General features: G+C 45.7%; 1 protein-coding gene across 2 annotated transcripts; it reads right to left on the reverse strand.

Moving 5' to 3' along the window:
* Window positions 1–526: 526 nt before the first annotated feature.
* On the reverse strand, window positions 527–18,384 carry UBE2QL1 (ubiquitin conjugating enzyme E2 QL1). Of its 2 annotated transcripts, none has more exons than XM_075052281.1 (2): window positions 16,911–18,358; window positions 527–1,855 (listed from the first exon to the last, which is right to left on the reverse strand). In XM_075052281.1, the coding sequence occupies exons 1-2, from the start codon at window positions 17,727–17,729 to the stop codon at window positions 1,724–1,726; spliced, it is 951 nt and encodes a 316-aa protein (XP_074908382.1). In that variant the 5' UTR covers window positions 17,730–18,358; the 3' UTR covers window positions 527–1,723. The 2 variants fall into 2 exon arrangements, with proteins under 2 accessions (XP_074908382.1, XP_074908383.1); XM_075052282.1 differs by lacking the exon at window positions 527–1,855 and adding an exon at window positions 15,887–16,076 and having other exon boundaries at window positions 16,911–18,384.
* Window positions 18,385–18,584: the final 200 nt, after the last annotated feature.

The following is an 18,584-nucleotide window of genomic DNA, read 5'->3' on the forward strand; positions in this document are numbered from 1 at the left end:
AGAAGAGAAAACTGAGTGGTTCTGGCCTGCATAACCATTTTGGTGAAGGCTTTGATTATTCTTCTCTCTGTCTAACTGGAAAACTGCTGCACTGGCAAAGCATCTGTAGATAAACTGAGCAGTGTTTTTGCATCAGTACTGCAAGAACATTTGATCTGCTGCTTCTTCGCTTGTGTTTGAACTCCATTGTCCTTCGTTACTCTTTTGTTCTTCTCTGCTGTGTGTAGTTTTAAATCAAACTCCAAACCCCCAAACTCTCTGTATAGTTTCCACTGTTGCTGTAATACAAACAGAAACTGGTCAACCATTTCAATTTGGTCTTGTGTTAGCCGTATAATGGAAAGTGTTTTCAAACACACACCATTTTCCCCCTCCAAATTAGTCTTAAAATCAATACTGTCCTGCTTTCAATTAAAATATCACCACAACAGATGTATCTATAAGGTGCCTAGAATTTCACAATAGAAAACCTATTACTTGGAATACAACAGCTGGCCAAAATGATTGAATTCCTGACACAAGAGAAATGATACTGGTGATTTTATTCAGCATGTGTCCAATATGATTTTCTATTCGGAATCCACATTTTTTAATGCTTTTCTTATACCATTCTAAACATTACCTTCAGCTTTTATGGAGTCCCTTAGAAAGTTTTTTTCAATTTTTTTACCAGAAAACTTAAACCTTAATGGTTAAATAATAGGACATTTATATACATCAGCGGGTTTTCTCAGATACTGGGCTCTAAGTACATACAATGTCTATTGAGTGAAAATAAAAAAGAAAATTCCAGTCATGCAAATCATCTTACAAACCAAGTTCCATTTGACTTGAAAATTTTTACTCTGTCACTGGCATATCATTTTAAAATTAAGCAGATAATTTTTAAGGTTGCTTTGTCCATTTCCATTTGTTTGTTTTGCCATGTTGAAGAACTGACAGGCCACATGCTACTGCAGAAGGTACCGGCAGGCTAATAATGGTTCTGCTACCACCAACCAACCACTCCAAGCCCTGGCGTGGATGTGTTTAAAAAAACCACCTAACCTTCAGCTAACTGCACTGGTTTATTTCTGAACAGCACATCACAATATCAGCATAGATAGCACATTGTAACCGGTTGGGTGATTCCACTTAATAATTTTTCAACATTAGGACCTTTCAGCATTTTAATTCTGGTTTCATTTATGAATTAAAGGTCATATATAGAGCACAAATGAGGTCTAAATTTAGTCACAGCAGACCACAGTTCCACATAAAGACAAATCTTCAAGTTATGTTGACCTGCTAGGAGACAAAGATAAACAGCACAGCAAACATGTACCTGCAATGCACTGCTTCCCTATTAAATATTAACTGTTTCATTTACATTTAAATGAACTGAGCAGTAATGGATAGACTTTCCAGTACTGCTGTTTGGTGCTGCTGTCATGGAAAGAAGCTGAAGACAATGTGGGCTGTATGGGGGCAAATGACGCAATCTCAGCATCCGCTCAAGTGACTTCAATGATGACCATTCTCCAGTCTTGAAATATAATCCTACACAGCATTTTGTTTTTTCTCTTCCTCTGTAAACACATCTGTTCATAAATAACTTAGATATCTCCTTGACATTCATGGTATGTAACTGAAGCTGAAGTAGAAAAGGATGGGCGGTGTACAGCACTGAGGAGATGTCACAGTACTTTTGTTCAGCATTTTTGTCAAGTGCAGGTTGGTAACATCAGCCATCAGAGACGGGCGGGGTGACCCACCCATATTTTTCATGGGTCTTCACCAAACTCTTAAACGTTGCTTCAGCTTCCTTTCGACTGAATGACTTTTTTGATTTGCCAGCTTTTCTGCAGATACGGCCCTGCACCAAACAAAAAAGAAAACCTTCATTAATCATGTGAACACGCCGCTGGAAACCACAGCTTAACTTTTCAACGTGTCAGGCCAAAAGGCATCCACTTACAGGTACCAGAAAGCAGAGTTCCCAAACTGGGGCAGACAAAGGCATTATTAGAGAGGGTTAGAAATGCTATGCAGTAAAGAAAAAAAAAAACAAAAAAACCCAGACATCTGCGGGGCTATTACTTCCCAGCGAGCCCCTGCGCTGGCAGGCTGCCCCGCGTGCAGCCGCCGTGCCGCAGGACTCGCCGCCCTCCCTGCTGCGCCAGGACCCCTGCAAACGAGCGAAGGGACCTCCGCCATGGCGCGCCTGGCGTGCAGACACTCATGCCCACCCCGCCAGGTCAGGGGCTCAGCCCGAAGCTGGCCAGGACGGCGAGGACCACGACAACGTGCCCCAGAAACGGCGCCTCGGCACGGCGGGACGCTGCTTCCCACCGGCTCCCGGGGCTCTGTGGGCATCCCCTGCACCCCTTCCAGACCCAGGAAAGGAAGGGGGACCCCAGCATCACCCCCAGCCCCACAGGGCCAGCAGCTGGGGGTGGAGAAGGAGGCAGGCTGCTGCAAGGGGTACCAGCTCAGGGCTGCAGGCAGAAAGAGTTTTCACACCAATTCTGATGCCAGACTTGTACTGTAGTCCCAGGCGTGAGTATCGCGGAGTCAACAACCCTGGAGAACCATTGTAAAAGCAGAGCGTTTCTGCGTGCTACCCATATCCCCCCCCCCACCGCCAACGCAGTACGTCACTAAAAATTACATCCATCCCACAGAACACGCTCCATTCTTCTTTTTCTAATCTGACCTGTGAGAAATGAACAGCTCTGGCATCGCTTAAAGGCAGGAGCACCTTAAAACCAACTTGCTTCCAACCTACATAAAAAATTCTAATTCATTTATTACCCCTTCATGACAAGTTTGATAATCAACGAAAATATACACATTTAAACATACTGCATCTTTATTACTTTGTAATTAAATATTGCTTCTAAATGCACAGCAGTATAGAATTTCAAATCCTCGTTCGGCAACAGAGACATTTACTGAGTTATTAATAGCTCTCCTTATTTTTCACATTGGTCCATGACAACTACCGACTAACAGAGACACAAGAAAGAAATACAGCTGCAGATTTACTCCACTCTACAGCAATAACACCCTTTAAAGTATTTAAGCCTATTGGATTTGTCACAAAATAGATGTTTATTAAAGTCACAAGTCTAAATTTTAATAACTGTTTGATAGACTGCACTGAAAGCCTTTTATTAGAATAAATGGTATTTGATAAGCAGATACCATATTCCAGTGTTACAGTCATTAAGAACCAAGTTAGTGTGCTCTCATTTTTTCTATTCTTTTGCTCAAAATGATGCATCAGGCTGCATCTTTTGCCTCCCATATTTTACTGTCAATGTGTGCAACAAAAAATACTGAGAAAAAAATCACGTATATGGAGGGGAAAAAGAAGAAAAAAAAAAAAGGTGAAAAAAGAAAATAAACTCTGTCCTCAGACCATCAAAGTTATTTTTACAGACTAAAATGAGTAAGATTAGTCTGCAGTGTGGACAAATAATTTCAGTCTAGAAAGCTGTCACAATATTGCACAGATAACACTTCTGTGTTCAGCGCCACTCCTATTATAACAAAACTATGGACACATGAGATAAAAAAGCTGTTTCCTACTCCTGTTTTAGTAAGTGATTTTTCTGTGCAGTTTGACTTCTCTTTCAGAGCCTACCTTAACTAAAGATTAGGAACAGCCTCTAAATCCCACCTCAATTTATTCACAGACAGTTTATACCCACTTGGTTTTCAGAAAAATAGCTATTTTATCTTTCGATGCTTTTCCTCGCCTTTCTCCCTGGTCACCATTTACAGACTAGCAATGTATTTCTTCTTTAAACACCTCTTGATAGACTAAACAGCAAGACACCTTCCCCATCCTGATACTAATTTGGCAATTAATAGTTCCCAAATAAGGATGATCTGAATGGTACTCAATTTAACCCCACCAATAAATTCTCTTAGAAAATGTTCCTTTTTAGTTGTGACAAAAGGAATAATTAAATAAAACTGGGTAATGTATTTTTAAAATCTCATTGACTAATTACCTTACACATCCTGCAGAAGTATTTTTGTTGTTACAAAACATGTTCTGTATTTTCTTCCTAATCTGAGCTTTTGTTGGAAGCATACTTAGAGAAACATAGGAAAGGATAAAGCAAAGTCCAACAGAAGATGAAATCAGCACAGAAAATGCTGTCCTCAAAATCTCACCAATCAAATACTTTTGAAAGTAATATATAAACTTACTCTAGTACTTAATTTCTGGATTAGGTCCATTTGCCATCTCTTGTCTTATACATATTATTTTGTATCATTTAATGCTTCGATACTTTTCTGAATGGTGTGCATAGCACCTAGCACAGTACGATCCATGTCTTTCCCAGCTTCATCAAAGTATTAATACTAATCTGTACCTAGAAATAGGATCTTTGCATTGAGAACAGCTATTGCTCATGTTCAGTGTCAGCTGCATACTGCTTTCAAACAAGGAAAGTAAGAATTCGTTGGTGTTGCAGTAATGCAGCGAATATCATCACATCATCTAAAATGTTACTGGAGCCACAGCAGATGAAATGAGCATCGTTCCATGAGTTTATTCTCATACTTCTTTGTTATTAATGTAACAGATCATTAAATCCACTTCTAAAACACATTCTGGTACCATCTGCAGGTTGTATATAAACTGCATCATCAAAGACCAGCGAATTCTATCCCGCTGTAGTCCGTGCATTTCTATGTTTATACAGAAACTATGGGTGGCATGGTTAGCACTGTCTCTTATTAACCAATATCCTGCCAGGTGTTTATAATTTGGATAAAATTTAACCTTGTGGACTGAAATTTTCCCTTGTTGGTGCCTCAAGTAAACCTGAGGTAAAAAGAAAGAAGGGTGGAATTTCAGTCGACACAGTTCAGATGCTTTGGGGTCTATACTTGGGTGGTATCTACTGTCTTAATGATTTTTAGCCTTTTGCCATTCCCACAAAACTCTTCCCAAGTTTAACTAAAAAAAATGGCATTTTGGAGGCAATTATAAAAGAAAGTGCCAAACATTGTAACAGGCACTGTTACCAGATGTGACTACGGTTTATTTTCAGACTGCGACTTAAACATGCAGTCATTTTAACTCTGGTCAGGAGACTATGAGCTGCTGCGTTCTGTAAATATGATAAATATGGTAAATACAGTACGTAAATACAGTGCTGGCCATAGCTCAATTGTGCACAACTGCATTTTGACCAATCTCTAAACCAGCCACATCACTACTGCCACGTAAGGAATACAGATCATTTGCAACGCCAATGATTTGATGTGTCCAGTACCAAATCAAGAAAAGATATCAAACCGATAGCTGAACAAGATCAAAACATTCCACAGAAGATTAAAACCAACAGAGAAAACCCAAGAAAGCCTTTCATAAAGATACTAATGTCGACTTTCGCTCTGAGAAGTCACACCAGGAGCTTATTTAAATACTTGCAATACTTTCAGACACTCACAGAGTGCTTTTCATAAAGGGATAATTGAAAACCTAATTAAAATAAAGAGTTGGAGAGAACATTTCAGATTTTGCCATCTGCTGTGACTTCATGTACTTATCCAGATACAATTTTAACAAGCTAGAAACATATGAAAGGTGAAAGTAATGCCGCAGCATCCAACTGGTTTACACAGCCGTGCCGAAACACAGGGGAACGTGTGCTGCGCTCAGCCTCCTCTCTTGCTTGTGCTCTCACTGCACCCAGTTTGTGTGGCACAGTGAGCAATTGCATGCCACTCACCTCTTTGCCCAAACTAATAAGTTGGAACAAACAGCTGATAAGGATCCAGTCTATAGCCCTGGGAACTGCGAGGAGGAAGACCTCCTCCAGCAGAGTCTGCTGTGAGTAGCCTTCTCGGGACCCTGGCCATACCTAGGGATGGCTCCCTCCCCCCATATTCAGCAAAAGACCCAACGTAAACCTCGCACGTGATTTGGCACCCACATTTACAGACCACTGTGGGCAAATCTGGGAGCTTTTCTACTTCTCGGTGATGCCACAGTAGCCTCCACGTTTCTTCACAATGATGAATGCATCAGCGCGTGCTCCCCTTGAGAACACTGTGTGACGCTGAAGCACATCCTCAAAAGTATTCAACTCAACATCTAGTAGCTCTTTAAAAGTCCTTCAGTATCATTGTCAGCAATGCGCCATACCTCTTCTTCCCCAACAACACCGCGTCACGAAGTGGTCCGAAGACAGAGCTAAGCCCTGTACAGAGATACCCGAATAGGAAGCCTGAAGCTCTTTAGCCTGCAATCCCACTGCAGCCATGGACCTGTCCTCGTCTGGCCTGTGTGTCATGAAAAACAGACCTGATGCTTCTTCTGGTGTTTCCAGAATCAGGATGGCCTCAAGGGGTTTTCTTTGGCAGTGATGAAGGGATTTCTCTCTCTCGTCAAACCAGCTATAGCAGCTCCCAGACCAAAGCCCAACAGTTTTGGCATAGCACACAGCATCAGGTGTTGTATCACTTTTGGCACTACCTGGAAGGACAGGACTACGTAACGGTGGCTGGCCTTTCAGAGGATCATACAATCCCCGAAGTGCTGGCTGGAAGGGACCTGTGGAGGTCTCTAAGTCCAACTTAGATACCTGGAGCTGAACTGCCAACACAGGTCAGCTGTGGCACTGCCTAACCAGGTCCCGAATCCCTCAAGGTTGTGCTCAGTCCTCTCCTGATGCAAGTCCCTGCATTACTAGATCCCAAATTTACAGAGATTTATTGTGTGCAGACATCAGCCCTTACAGGACTGAGGTTTATTCTGGAAACAGCTTAAGCTCCTGAGCTACGCATCTCTTGAGATGCCACAGCAAACCCTTCAGGCACACCCAGACTTCTTTCCTGGACTGGTTAACAAAAAGTTGTATTCATTGCAAACAGTACACAGCTAATAGACTCAGAAGCAGGCAAGCCTTCACGTTGTTAGCACTGGTCTTAACACAAACTCCGCAGCCCTGCATTCCTTTCATTAATCCTGGATATGCAAATAACTCAAGGTTGGTCCTCCAAGGGCAAATCATATCTGCCTTCCACACATGGGACTAAACGTGGCCCATCATTTAAGCCAGCATAAGGGTGGATGGGTACAATTTAATTTTCTCCCTTCATCTCTCAAGAGATCTCTATAGCAGGCTCTAGCGACCCACTTCTAGGTAAATGTCAAGAGACAGAAAACAATCAAAGGTTTTGAGCAGTACACAAAAGACTGTAAGACATCACTGTGCCACATGCTGCATCTGTGGTGATCCCTCCAAGGACAGGAGGGAGACACACAAAGATATGCCCATTTTCCAAGTCTGGATGTCCCAGGCTTCTCCATGGATGATGCAAAAACTGTGGATTTTTTAAGAGTTGGAGCACACTATGAGTCTCCAGTACATAGCACGTTCCACTAACGTGCCAGCCACTAATGGCTTTGGGCCTCAACTGTTCAAAGCCACATACTATGCAAACATATTCAAATCTTTTCTGATAAGTAACAGAGGAATCCAGTGCTTAAGCCTGAACCAGTCTTATTCTAGAATATTTAAACAAGTTGACAGAGAAAAATATTTCCGCTGGCTTTAGAGAAGCATTCAAAAGTAGAACAATGCTAAAGTGAGCTACCATCATGCTCTCAGTGCAATGATTGCAATGTGTCACAACATCACTGTTAGAGTGCAATACACACAGTCTCTCCTACCAATTACACGGCTTATAATTTTTTTCCTTCATGTACTGATGAGGCACAGTTAATCACGTCTCAAAAACTGCACACAATTTATATTGCACTGTATATAATTATTAGCTATAGCTAAAACAAAGCAGTATAAAAAATGATGCAGACAAATACTGTCAATGTTGCAGCCTAAGTGAATTAAAAATAGGATGTTTTCCTGCAAATGTGTAATTTCTGAAGCAGTATTTCCACGCCTTTTTTGGTCTCCTTTTTAAAAATAATCCATAGAAAGAAGTGAAAACTCAGCAAGTTCCGGCTTTAAAGCATCCTATAAATTGCTCCTTCTGGGACTGTGACTGTTCTTTGTCCAGGAAAAAGAAATCTGTGTTCCAGCTGAGTAATTATTAATGCTCACTTGTCTGTGTGCAGCCTGGTGCAAGTAGTTCTCGACTGAGACAAACGCTTACAGCCCCAATCTCTGTTTGACAGCTACAGAGCACCGTGCTGCTCTTCCTTGCCTCTCCCGAAGTTAGCACAGAGTCAGCAGCGTGATTTCAGTACAGATGAGGGTTAAGAAACTCCCTTCCTGCATTTTTTGGGTGGGACAAACTCTGCATTGGCAAAAGAACAAGAAAATTTTGGCAGCCCATCACATTCTTGGAAGGTGCCTCTAGCATATCCAGGGCCAAAGGTGCTGTCTTACAACATGGTGGGCTTCTGTCAAAAGAGATGGTCCCTGTCCATCTTAGTCTAGACGACAAAGGGACGTTTTCTCTTTCAGCCTCCTGCTGAGCTTCCTGCACTACCTCTCTGTGGCATCAGGTACCAGCAGAGTTCCTGAGGGCAAGTCCAGGCAAAAAGGCTGGGAGCATGACAGCCCCTCTTGGCATCAGCCCACATGTCCTCCATGTCAGGAACCTGAAGTTACCCAAGTTAAACACAGCCACGGGTGTAAACCTCACCAAAGCAAAGCAAACCATCCTTTACGACAGAGTGTAAAGACAAAGGAGCTACAGTCCAGACAACAATGTCTATCTCCACGTTTGCCAAAGTTTCACCATGCTAAAAAAGCAAACAGGAGTAACAAGCAGGCTACATCTGGGAACATTTAATCAAATTAAGAGCAAATTCGGTATGATTAGAGTCACAAGCCAATGCACTTTTCCCCCTGCTATTTACACAAATGTGTCAATCTCTTGACTACAATATGTCTCATACTGATGCACGTGGAAAGCTACTCATAGTCTCCACTTCCAAGTGCTTTAAGTATGTATCCTCAAATGACCTTTGGAAAGAGGATTATCTGTAGTTCACAGGTGGGGAAGAGGAATACAGTGAAGTTATATGACTTGGCCATGACTGTATCTGAAGTCAGTGGCAAAACCTGGAAGCTAACTCGGATCAGCTCTGCTCAGCCTAAGTGCTCTAACTGTGAAATATCCTCCTCCCCTCAATAATTACAGAACATTTCAATACTAGGTATATTTTAATAGAAATAATCTTGTCAAATTTATAGAAAATTTGACATTTATAGAAATTCATAGAAAATTTGAAAAATTAGTAGCATCAATTTCCTCTGCTTTGTGATGCTTTAGGTTTTTTTATGGGCACATGTAATAGAAATAAGCCCTACGTTTCTTACTGCAGCTGGGGTTTTGTTACCATTTGTAACACAAACCTAGAAACAGGAGAAATATCTAGTCATTCCACAGCTCATAAAGCCTGACTATGAGAAGCATCTGAGCTCCAGGACATTTCATAACGCAGGCTTACTCTTTCTTCCTCCGGTTTATTTCCACTCGTCTTTGCATGCAGATTTGGGATTGTGACTGACTTGTAACTCTATCAAGGAGTCACAGCAGAGGTTCCAGGGGTTTTGGAGAGCCTGCACAGAATAGGATTAAATCAATGAGGATCATTGATTTTAACAACACACACAAAATCACAAAGCAGATAAAAAGACATTTTCCAAGACAGACTCTGCACGTGCACAAGGCCGGCATGCATCTGCCACACGTGGTTGAGGACAGGCACACTTGATATACCACTCCTCAGTTTGACTTTTAACTGGAATGGGGCAAATCAGACTGGCACCTTGATCCTCTTTCAGAAGAGGAATCACCTGAATGTCCTAGGTGTGGTGCCCATTTACTTGTTCCGTGCAGACCGGTAGGGACTCCAAATTCATCTTCGTCAAAGCACACCTACACTTCTCCCTAGTTTACGCTCTTTCAATTCCCAGCACAGTGCTGGTTTCACAGCCAGCCAGGTTAGGTGACAGTACCATGTCCTTCCCATGCAGTTTGTCCTGCAACTTCCAGGATCTACTCAATTACCGCTGTGCCCAGCCAAAGTTAAAGACCAACACTGCGGAGTGCCTAGCACCCTCTAGAAATGACTGCGTGGAGTATGATTCAGACCAGCCTGAAGCCACACGCTTTTCAAAAACACAATGATATTCAACAGAAACCTGGTATTCCACTTACAAGCGAAACAACTGGATCCTGTGCACGTTAAATTTAAGACATATTTTGAGCCGTTCAGACAGCATAATCACCACACCCCCTGAAGTTCTCCCTGTTTAATAGCAGAGTAATTGCACCTGGCAATCCTTTCATCCTCCCATGTCCCCTCACGCCTAGTGTCAGCGTTACCTTTTTTGACAGTTACAGGAGAAGATAACTTGTAAACTGGAAATGGCATGTGAAGGACTGAATATGTCAAGGAAAAGATGAGATTTTCACTGACTCTTATCAGCCCAAAGGAGCTTAGATGGAAAAAAGAGACACAGCTAATATTACATTACTTAACCAACATCCCACTTTGTGAGAGCAGATGCCCAGTCGGGGGACATGCCTTGAATCATGCCTGGCAATAAGGCTCCCACGATATGAGAACCAGAATTACAGTGGAGTTACAAATACTCGATCTGGAAGTCTCCGGTCATGCATGGAAATCCCAGTGCATTGTGTAGATGTTAGGAAATCTGCATATTTGCAAGGCTAGCCTGTATGAGGAAGAGTAAATCTTCCTCACAATAGAAAGTGGGTTATTTAGGTTACTCCTCCAAGAGGACACAACGTCACCCCTTGGGACTAGGCTTTCTGCACTTGAAAAAACACAATTCTTCAACAAAGTATCTGACAAAACACCCAAATGCTACACAGTTCTCTATCTGAACACTTCCACTGAAGAAAATAAGGGCTTTGTTTATAATTCAGGAAAGAAGAATCTTGCTCTTTTGAGCAAAGTCAATTTTCTTACGATCCAAAGTGGCAATTCTTTTAAATTCTTATTTAGGAAATCAGCCAAGTATTGCCATAAAGAATTAGTTCTACCTGCCATAAAACCATGTTTTAAAATAAGCGGTTTGTTTCAATTTAGTGATTTAACTTATTTGATGACTATTTTAACACTAAGGTTGATAGTTGAAAGTATTTTAAAATTTTCCTTTTTATGCTTTGAAGAGGTAAAATGGAGATTATGTTCGCCTTGCTTTTTCAAAGCATTAAAACAGTCTCCTACTTCAATGAGTTGGAATCCCTGTGTCTTCATTCCTCTCAGCAGAATACATTTGCATAATAATAGTGGACAGTCAGAACAGCAATATACCAGAGTACATATGAACAATATTTTTTCCAGCCCATTCATCAATCCCAGCATCTCAACATAGCAAATGCATAAGGTGCCACGTAAAACTTCATCTTGAAAATCCTACTTTTCTCAATTGCAATAAAAGAGACATCTTAGAAGGCCAATATATCTGATTTTCCTCTGTAGCTAAACAATATTCTGTTACCTCTTTGGCCCAGCATTTATACCTGTTCATGGGGAACAAGCCCTGTAATACATTCTTTGTCTCCTCTGTTATCTTTGTATGTTAGTCAATGTGTTTTTCAACCATGGACTTAAAGCAACATTTCTTCTCTTGGTGATAACTGGCATCATTTGCCCGAGCTACTAGTAGAAAGCAAAAAGCAAGCCGGTTTTATTTTTTAAGGCCCTAATATGATACAATGGCTCCAAATAATTTAGAGACCACTGTGTTCTCTATACATTTCTGCAGCCTTTGAGATTAGCTGATTTATTCATGGCTACAGTCCTCAAACCCAGCATCTGGAGTATGAAAACCCATGGATTTGCAATTAATTTCTGCTATACATATTTGAAAGACCTGGAGTCTGCTGACCTCCTGGACACCATGCAAGTCCCATCTGCTATCTGCTCACTCATGCTTTTGTTTGAAAGGATGAAGGAGGAGTAATTTAGACTATGATTAACAGCTACCTTCTGTATCTGTTTTTCATAAAATAAGACCATTTCTCCTGCTTCAGTCTGGTAGAAGTCAGCTGGGATACTCATATTTTTAAAATGGAAAGATAAATCAGTCCAACAGTCATTCAAGGTACATACCTCTTGAAGCAAACAAACAGGATTCCACTGAGGTATTTCTAACATTACGAGGGATGCAAGTACTATATACCAACAATTGTTATTTGAATTCAGGAAATTTTCCAATAGAAAATTAAATCTTAATTACAAATTATATTTTGATTTTGATTTAAATCATTATACAGCAGCATTACAGCTGAACATACATTACAGCAAGAACGCCCGTAACTATGGGGTCCCTGTTCCTATTTTAGTATGTCCTGACAAGATGTTTACGCTTTTTCTATTCACTGGAAGAATAAGGGAGTATTTTCCTCAAAACAAAGAACTTCTTCCATGACATCATCTGCAGAGTCGCCAGTTACCTGACAAGCTGCCTTTGGCCAGCAGTCCTGTCCACAGCCTCCAGGGAGAGAACAAGGGACTCATAAAAAGGAGGACAAGGCAGCTACTGGTAAGCACCAGTGCAAGCTTAAGCCCGAAGTCCTCAGGGCATCAGGTGCAGCTGCATTAGTTGTTCTCAAAAAAAAAAACATTCCTGATGCATTATTTGGACATTGGCATACATAGCTTTGTCCTCTTTTCAACCAAACCAGCATCAAATCATTCCTCTCCAGTGAGAAACAACATGTCTATCAGAGGACACAAAGTCCTCTGCCACTTTTGGACAAACTCTGCTCCTTTTTATTTGGGACCATATCATCCACCATCTTTTCAAATGAGAGAGATGACTCCTCCCCAAAACACAGGCGCTGGCCTCAGCTGTGTGCCTTACTCACGGAGAGCCACGATGAACCTCTCACTGCTTCATCACCCTCCTACGACCAGCACTGCTCCCCCTTCCTTCCTTCCATTAATTAATATTATCGCAACAACGGCACCGTTACCAGGAAGCGGAGAGCAAGAGACTCATTTTTACATCTCTCGCTTAAATCATCAATAAACCATTTTAAAGGGTGCTGCTAAGGAGGAGTAACACTCAGCAGGCCACTTCCACAGCCTGGGCAGACAGACAGACATGGGATGCTCTGCCCGGACAGGCAGGTCGAACGGTTGCCCCCAGGACAGCAAACAACCGGTAGCTCTGCAGCGGCTCACGGCTACCATTTCGAGCTTTTGCCCACGATGACGGGAGCCAGCGAGCAGCTGACTCTGCAGGAAGCAAGTACAAAGTCATCCTCTTAAAACCAAGGCTACTGTTGAGTTAAGGACAACACCAAATTTTTTAAAATAGGACTCCGGATCCCAGACAGATAAACAGTCTTAGGCCTTTGATGTACTGAGAATTCCCCTCAAGATACTGACTAGAGCTGTGTGAATAATTGATTTTCTCAGCTGAATAGCTGAAGCAACTGACCAAACAAACCCCAACTTGTTTCTTAATTAACTCTTTTTTTTCCCTTGAAAACTGAAAAAAAAAGAAAAAGAAAAAAAGCATAGTTTGGGACTGTTGAATCATTTCATTCAAACAGAAATTGTCTCTCTTCTATTTTAAACATTTTGTTTTCCAGACAAAAAATATCTAAAAATGCAATACTAGATTCGTGACAGGAAGCAAGGGTATAGGTCCTATAAGGTAGGACTTCCCTCAAGCAAGGTCACCTGAGGCATATGGTTCCTGCTTGGTGAAATCGGGAGAAACAGCCACCCTGCTTTAAAATCCAGCCCCTGGGAGACATGCTCAGGTTTGGGAACCTGGACCCAGGCTTCCCCACATACGAGGGCAATGCTGAAAAGTAACGGAAAAGTCCTACCTCTTAATTTCTGCGTTGCGCACTTACATCTCCTTACAGACATAACTCCTGAGTGAAATGTTTCACCTGTGAGATGTCAGAATGACTTCTCTCAATTTTTCCTTTACTCTGCTAAAATGCCTGTGAAATCCATTAAAAAAAATCTGAATTTGTCAAGAATCATGACTGCCCAAAAATGTATTTTCAGTGTTAGTTCCATCTGCTTTTTGATCGCTTCATCAAAAAAAGAAGGTTACATATGTTCATAGGTCACTATTAGCTCTGACAAAATAACACAACTGAGAAGCGCTGCGTTTCTCTCCGAAGAACCGGCAGAGAACAGCAGCATTACAGTTAGCTCAGCAAAACGGGACTGATGAGCAACGCTGAATGAAATCAGCCACCTTGGTTTTATCACGCAAATCGCCAAGAGGAGGAACGTACGCCAGCGGGAAGTTCGGTCCTGCCTACTCACGCCAGCGCCCGCGCCGCCGAGGCGCGCGTTCGGATGCGTTACCAGCTCCAGTTTTCACAATGACTTCAGGCTAAATCACGGTGCTGCGGACTGGCAACACGTCCCTGGAAGGTCCCATTTACTGACTGGCGCCAGCAGTGCCCCATCTCCCGCTTGGCCTCATGGCTGCCGCCGTTTGCTCGTGCAGGGTCGTTCTGGGGCGGCGGAGAACAGACCTCACCCTTCCAGCCTTTCTGATTAATAGCAAGCGTGCTGACTATTTCGTGCTATTGCAGGGTGCAGGCTGCTTACAGGAATTACACAATTAACCTGGTGTAAGCCATCGCTATTTGTTCAGGCCAGCTCGTTGCAGGCACCGAGATTACCTTCCGCACGGCGAAAGCTGCCCAAAACCAGCCCTGCAGCCCCGGGAAATGCAGCGCCTTGGCTCTCAATGTTTCGGCGGCTCTATTTTCGTTTTCAAAAAAATATGGTCAAAAGTAGATTACCTGTAAACTGAGAAATGAAATGGGGATAGGGGAGCGCCTGTCATATTTTGAGCCCTATTATGCAATGGAGTCGAGATTACATAACAAGGGGAGTGCAATTACAGAAATGTGGCTCCCATGACGCGGAGCCCGGCTATGATGACAGGCTGACAACCTGTCACAGGCTCTGTAACCCAGAAATTACATTTATTGTCAGTATTACCTATCAACCTTCCCACTTGGAATGAACGAGCCAAGAGGTTGAACGGTGCATGTTACACCTATTTAACTACTAAGTTACTGGCAGCAATTTATTCTGCCCCTTTTTTTTTTTAATCCCCCACGCATTCTCTTTTTTCATAATTAACTTCGTAAACTTCTGGAAGAACATTATTGAAACTCTTGCATTTTAAATGTGTTTATTAATAATGCACACAGAAACATCCTCTGCTATCAGAAATTACTACTACTTTCTGGAAACCTCTCCAGTGGTTTAGGGAAGAAAATTGTCAGATTACATAGCTTAATATTTATTACTAATAAAACAATTTAGTGCTTTTCTTCACTGAGCCATTTTAGGATCCCAGTAAATCTTAATTTAACCCTTTTGCATTCAACATTCAACACTGCAGAAAGATGCTGAATTGTTAAAAAAATTGAGAGAATCTAGCATTGTCCTTCTAAATCCTTGTTTAAAATAACAAGAACTATGATCTCTATAAAAAGAGATGGGTTAACAAATAGTGAGATGCAGTAAGAGTAGCTACAGAACTTCAATATACCCCAGGCTCAATGTAAATTAAGGCTCTTTTTTTCTGGTAGATGTTTTTTGTACCCCAAGGTGACCTAGGGAAGTTGACCTCTTCAAATGAAGTGCAGAGGAAAATACTACCTGATTAAAAAAAGGAGCAGTAGGCCCAAATCAAACAGAGAAAAAGGAGGAAAAGCCACTTACAAAAGAGTCCATTAAATAACCAAAACTAATTTTCAGTCTTAAAAGAAACCAAGCCTTTACTTCTGCTCATCCAAGCAGTTCCACAGAGGCAAACAGGAGTAACCTCATTTTTAAGCAAAAGAAAAACATGTTATTATTTACTCCTCCCCCCCCCCCCTTTGCCAAGATATGTATTTAAGAAGTTACTTAGCATCATTTACTGACAGACGCGGAGATGTGCATGTCCCCTGGTTTCAAGGGCATTCACGAAGTGAACAGGAAAATCACCCTGTCACAGCCATGTGTATATTGCCCACTACAATAACCATAAAGAAGGACTGGCTATGAGTTTCACCAGCAATATTTACCCATTTATTAAAAACGGCTCATGAAATACTTCTCTTCTAAGGATATTCTGCAGGAGAGAAAGAAAAAAAGCATAAAACGCATTGATTCAGCTCGGATGAGATCCTCTGCCAGGGAAACCAGGTACCTCCTCCGGAGAGGAGAGCTGGCAGGAACCGTCTCGCTGCTGCAACCGCAGTGCATCCCCGAAATTACTTGTTCCTTTCAGGCAGGGAGATTTTACACCGGTACAACTTTGCTGGCAGCTCGGGCAGCAGTTCCAGGCGCAACGCCGTGCCACAGCTCTGCCCTGCGTGCCAAGGCCCAAATCCAGGAGCCCGGGGGTCACCCCTTCTCCCCTGAGGGATGCTATGCAGGGCAGCACCAGACAAAGACCCGGGGGCAGCAGCTCCAGCGTCGCGCCCTACGCCAGCGGCAGCCCTTCACGCTGGAGAGCAGCAAGCATGGCCGACTAGCTGGTGAAGGGCAGGAGGCGGAGGACTCGGATCCCAATGCCACTGGAGCCCGAAGAGCCCCTTCTGCTTTGGGGTGAGGGAGGTGCCCCTCAGGGCGGGGGGCAACGGGCACCACGTCTCGGTGCCACACGCAGCAGAGCCAAGCATGGGGACAAAAGACAGGCCGGAGGACACGCCTCACCCCTCCAAGCTGCCCCATACCTCTGCTGCACCTGCCTGAGAAGGGACCCCAGAGCAAAACACGTGTGTCCCTGCCTCCTTCCCACCAGTGACACCAGGCCCTCGGGGGGAGACCTGTCACCCAGGCCTGGCCAAGGTCAGCCACAGGCAGGGCTTGACCCACCGCCCTTTGGGGTTCCCATCCGAACACGTGCGCGCGCGCACACCCACCACGCGCACGCAGCGCGGGAGAGACCACGAAGCCCTACCTGCCCCTTGACCAAGCTGGCCGCAAACTGCCTCATGACGGCCTCCACGGTGTAGGCACTGGACCAGCCGCGGGGGGTGAGCAGCTCCATGCAGATGGCTCCGCCGTCCAAGACATAGCCGTTCTCCAGGCGGGGGCTGAGCACCCTCATGAAGGGCGGCGAGAAGGGGAAGTTGTCGGGGAAAGTGAGGTTGAGCAGGATGTACTCCGTGTTGGTCTCCTTCATGTCCTGCCACAGCACCGAGTCCTTGTCCACCTGGTGCAGCTTCACGTTCCAGTCGAAGAGGCTCTCGTCCACCAGCTCCACCGAGATGAAGCGGTCGCTGAGCCGCGCGATGTCCTGCAGCTCCTTCATCAGCCGCCGGGTCCGCACCTGCGTGCAGTGCTGCTGCCGGCCCGCGGGCGCCAGCGGCCCCGACCCCGACGGCAGCGGCACCAGCGGCGCCGGCCCCGACCCGCACCCGGGGCCGGGGCCGGGGCGCTGCGCCGCCTCCTTACCGGCGCCGGGCTCCCGGGCCGCCTCCCGCGGCTTCTCCCTGCCGCCGCCCGAGCGCGGCTGCGGGGGCTGCTTAGCGAGCTCCGGCGCCTTCTTGTTCTTGTGGCCCCCGGGGCTGCTCTCGCTGCTGCTGCAGCCGCCGCCGCCGCCCCCGGGGGGGCCCTGCGGCTGCGGCTTGTTGCTGCTGTTCTTCTGGTTGCCCCTGCCCCTGAGCGAGGAGCCCTGCTGGCTGCTGCTGCTGCGGTGGTGGTGGTGGTGCTTGGGGTCCTCCGTGTCCCGGTTGTGCAGCCGGATCAGCCCGATTTTCCGCAGCAGAGTGGCCATGTTGTGCGCGGCTCCGCTCTCCCTCTCGCCTTTATGGGTCGGTGCGGGTTTACGAGTGTTAATTTAAAGCCCCGCTCGCCGGGTTTACTGTTCGCGGGCGGGGGGGCGGGGGGGGAGACAGCGCCGGGCGGGCGGGCGGCGAGGCCCCTCTCCCGCCGGTCCGGGCGCGGGGGTGCAGGCGGCGCGGGCGGCGGGGAGAGAAAGGCGGCGGCCGCTCGCCGCTCAAACGCCTCCCCTCGCTAGGGCTGCGGCGGGCGGCATTGCAGCAGCGGGGCCGCTCCCGGGGACATCACGGCCTCGCTGCCGCGGCCATGATCCCGTGAAGAGGAGAGGAAAAAAAAGGGGGGGGGGCAGGAAAAAAAAAAACCAACAAACCACCCGCAAGGGAGAGCCCCCCCGCCCCCCCCCCCCCCCCGCCACGCACGGCGGGCGGAATCGCCTGCGCTGCAGATGGCTTCCCCCAGCACCTTCGGCTCGCAGCCGGCCGAGCCAATCACCGCCGGCCCCCCGGCGGGCCGGTCCCCGCGCCGCGCCGCGCCGGGCGCCTCCCCCCGGGGAGGGCGGGAGAGGCCGGCAGCGGAGCGGCAGCCCCAGCCCCTTCCCCAGCCCGTGCCCCTGCCTCTGCCCCTGCCTCCGCGCTTCTCCCGCGGCGGCGGAGCGCGCTCCGGCCCGTTGTTCGGCGCCGCCGGCGGGGGGAGAGTGGCGGCGCGGGGCGCCCCTGCCGCTGCCGCCGCAGCCCCCGCCGCCCGCCCCCCGCGCTGCCTCCGCGCCCCGCGGCACCGCCGCTGCGGGCCTCGGCGGAGCGACGGGCGGCGGGGGCCCGTCCCGCAGCGCCGCCGCCCGGCCGCTCCGCTC

The sequence above is a fragment of the Buteo buteo genome, chromosome 20, assembly GCF_964188355.1.
Source record: "Buteo buteo chromosome 20, bButBut1.hap1.1, whole genome shotgun sequence".
Lineage (NCBI taxonomy): Eukaryota > Metazoa > Chordata > Aves > Accipitriformes > Accipitridae > Buteo > Buteo buteo.

What these genes read in the sequence shown, in the direction of transcription:
- UBE2QL1 (XM_075052281.1), bottom strand. Translation starts at nt 17,729, where the DNA reads ATGGCCACTCTGCTGCGGAAAATCGGGCTGATCCGGCTGCACAACCGG. An exon ending in CCAGCTTGGTCAAGGGGCAG is followed by an intron (nt 1,856 to 16,910) that starts GTAGGGCTTCGT and finishes TGTTTGGTGCAG; the next exon opens with GGCCGTATCTGCAGAAAAGC.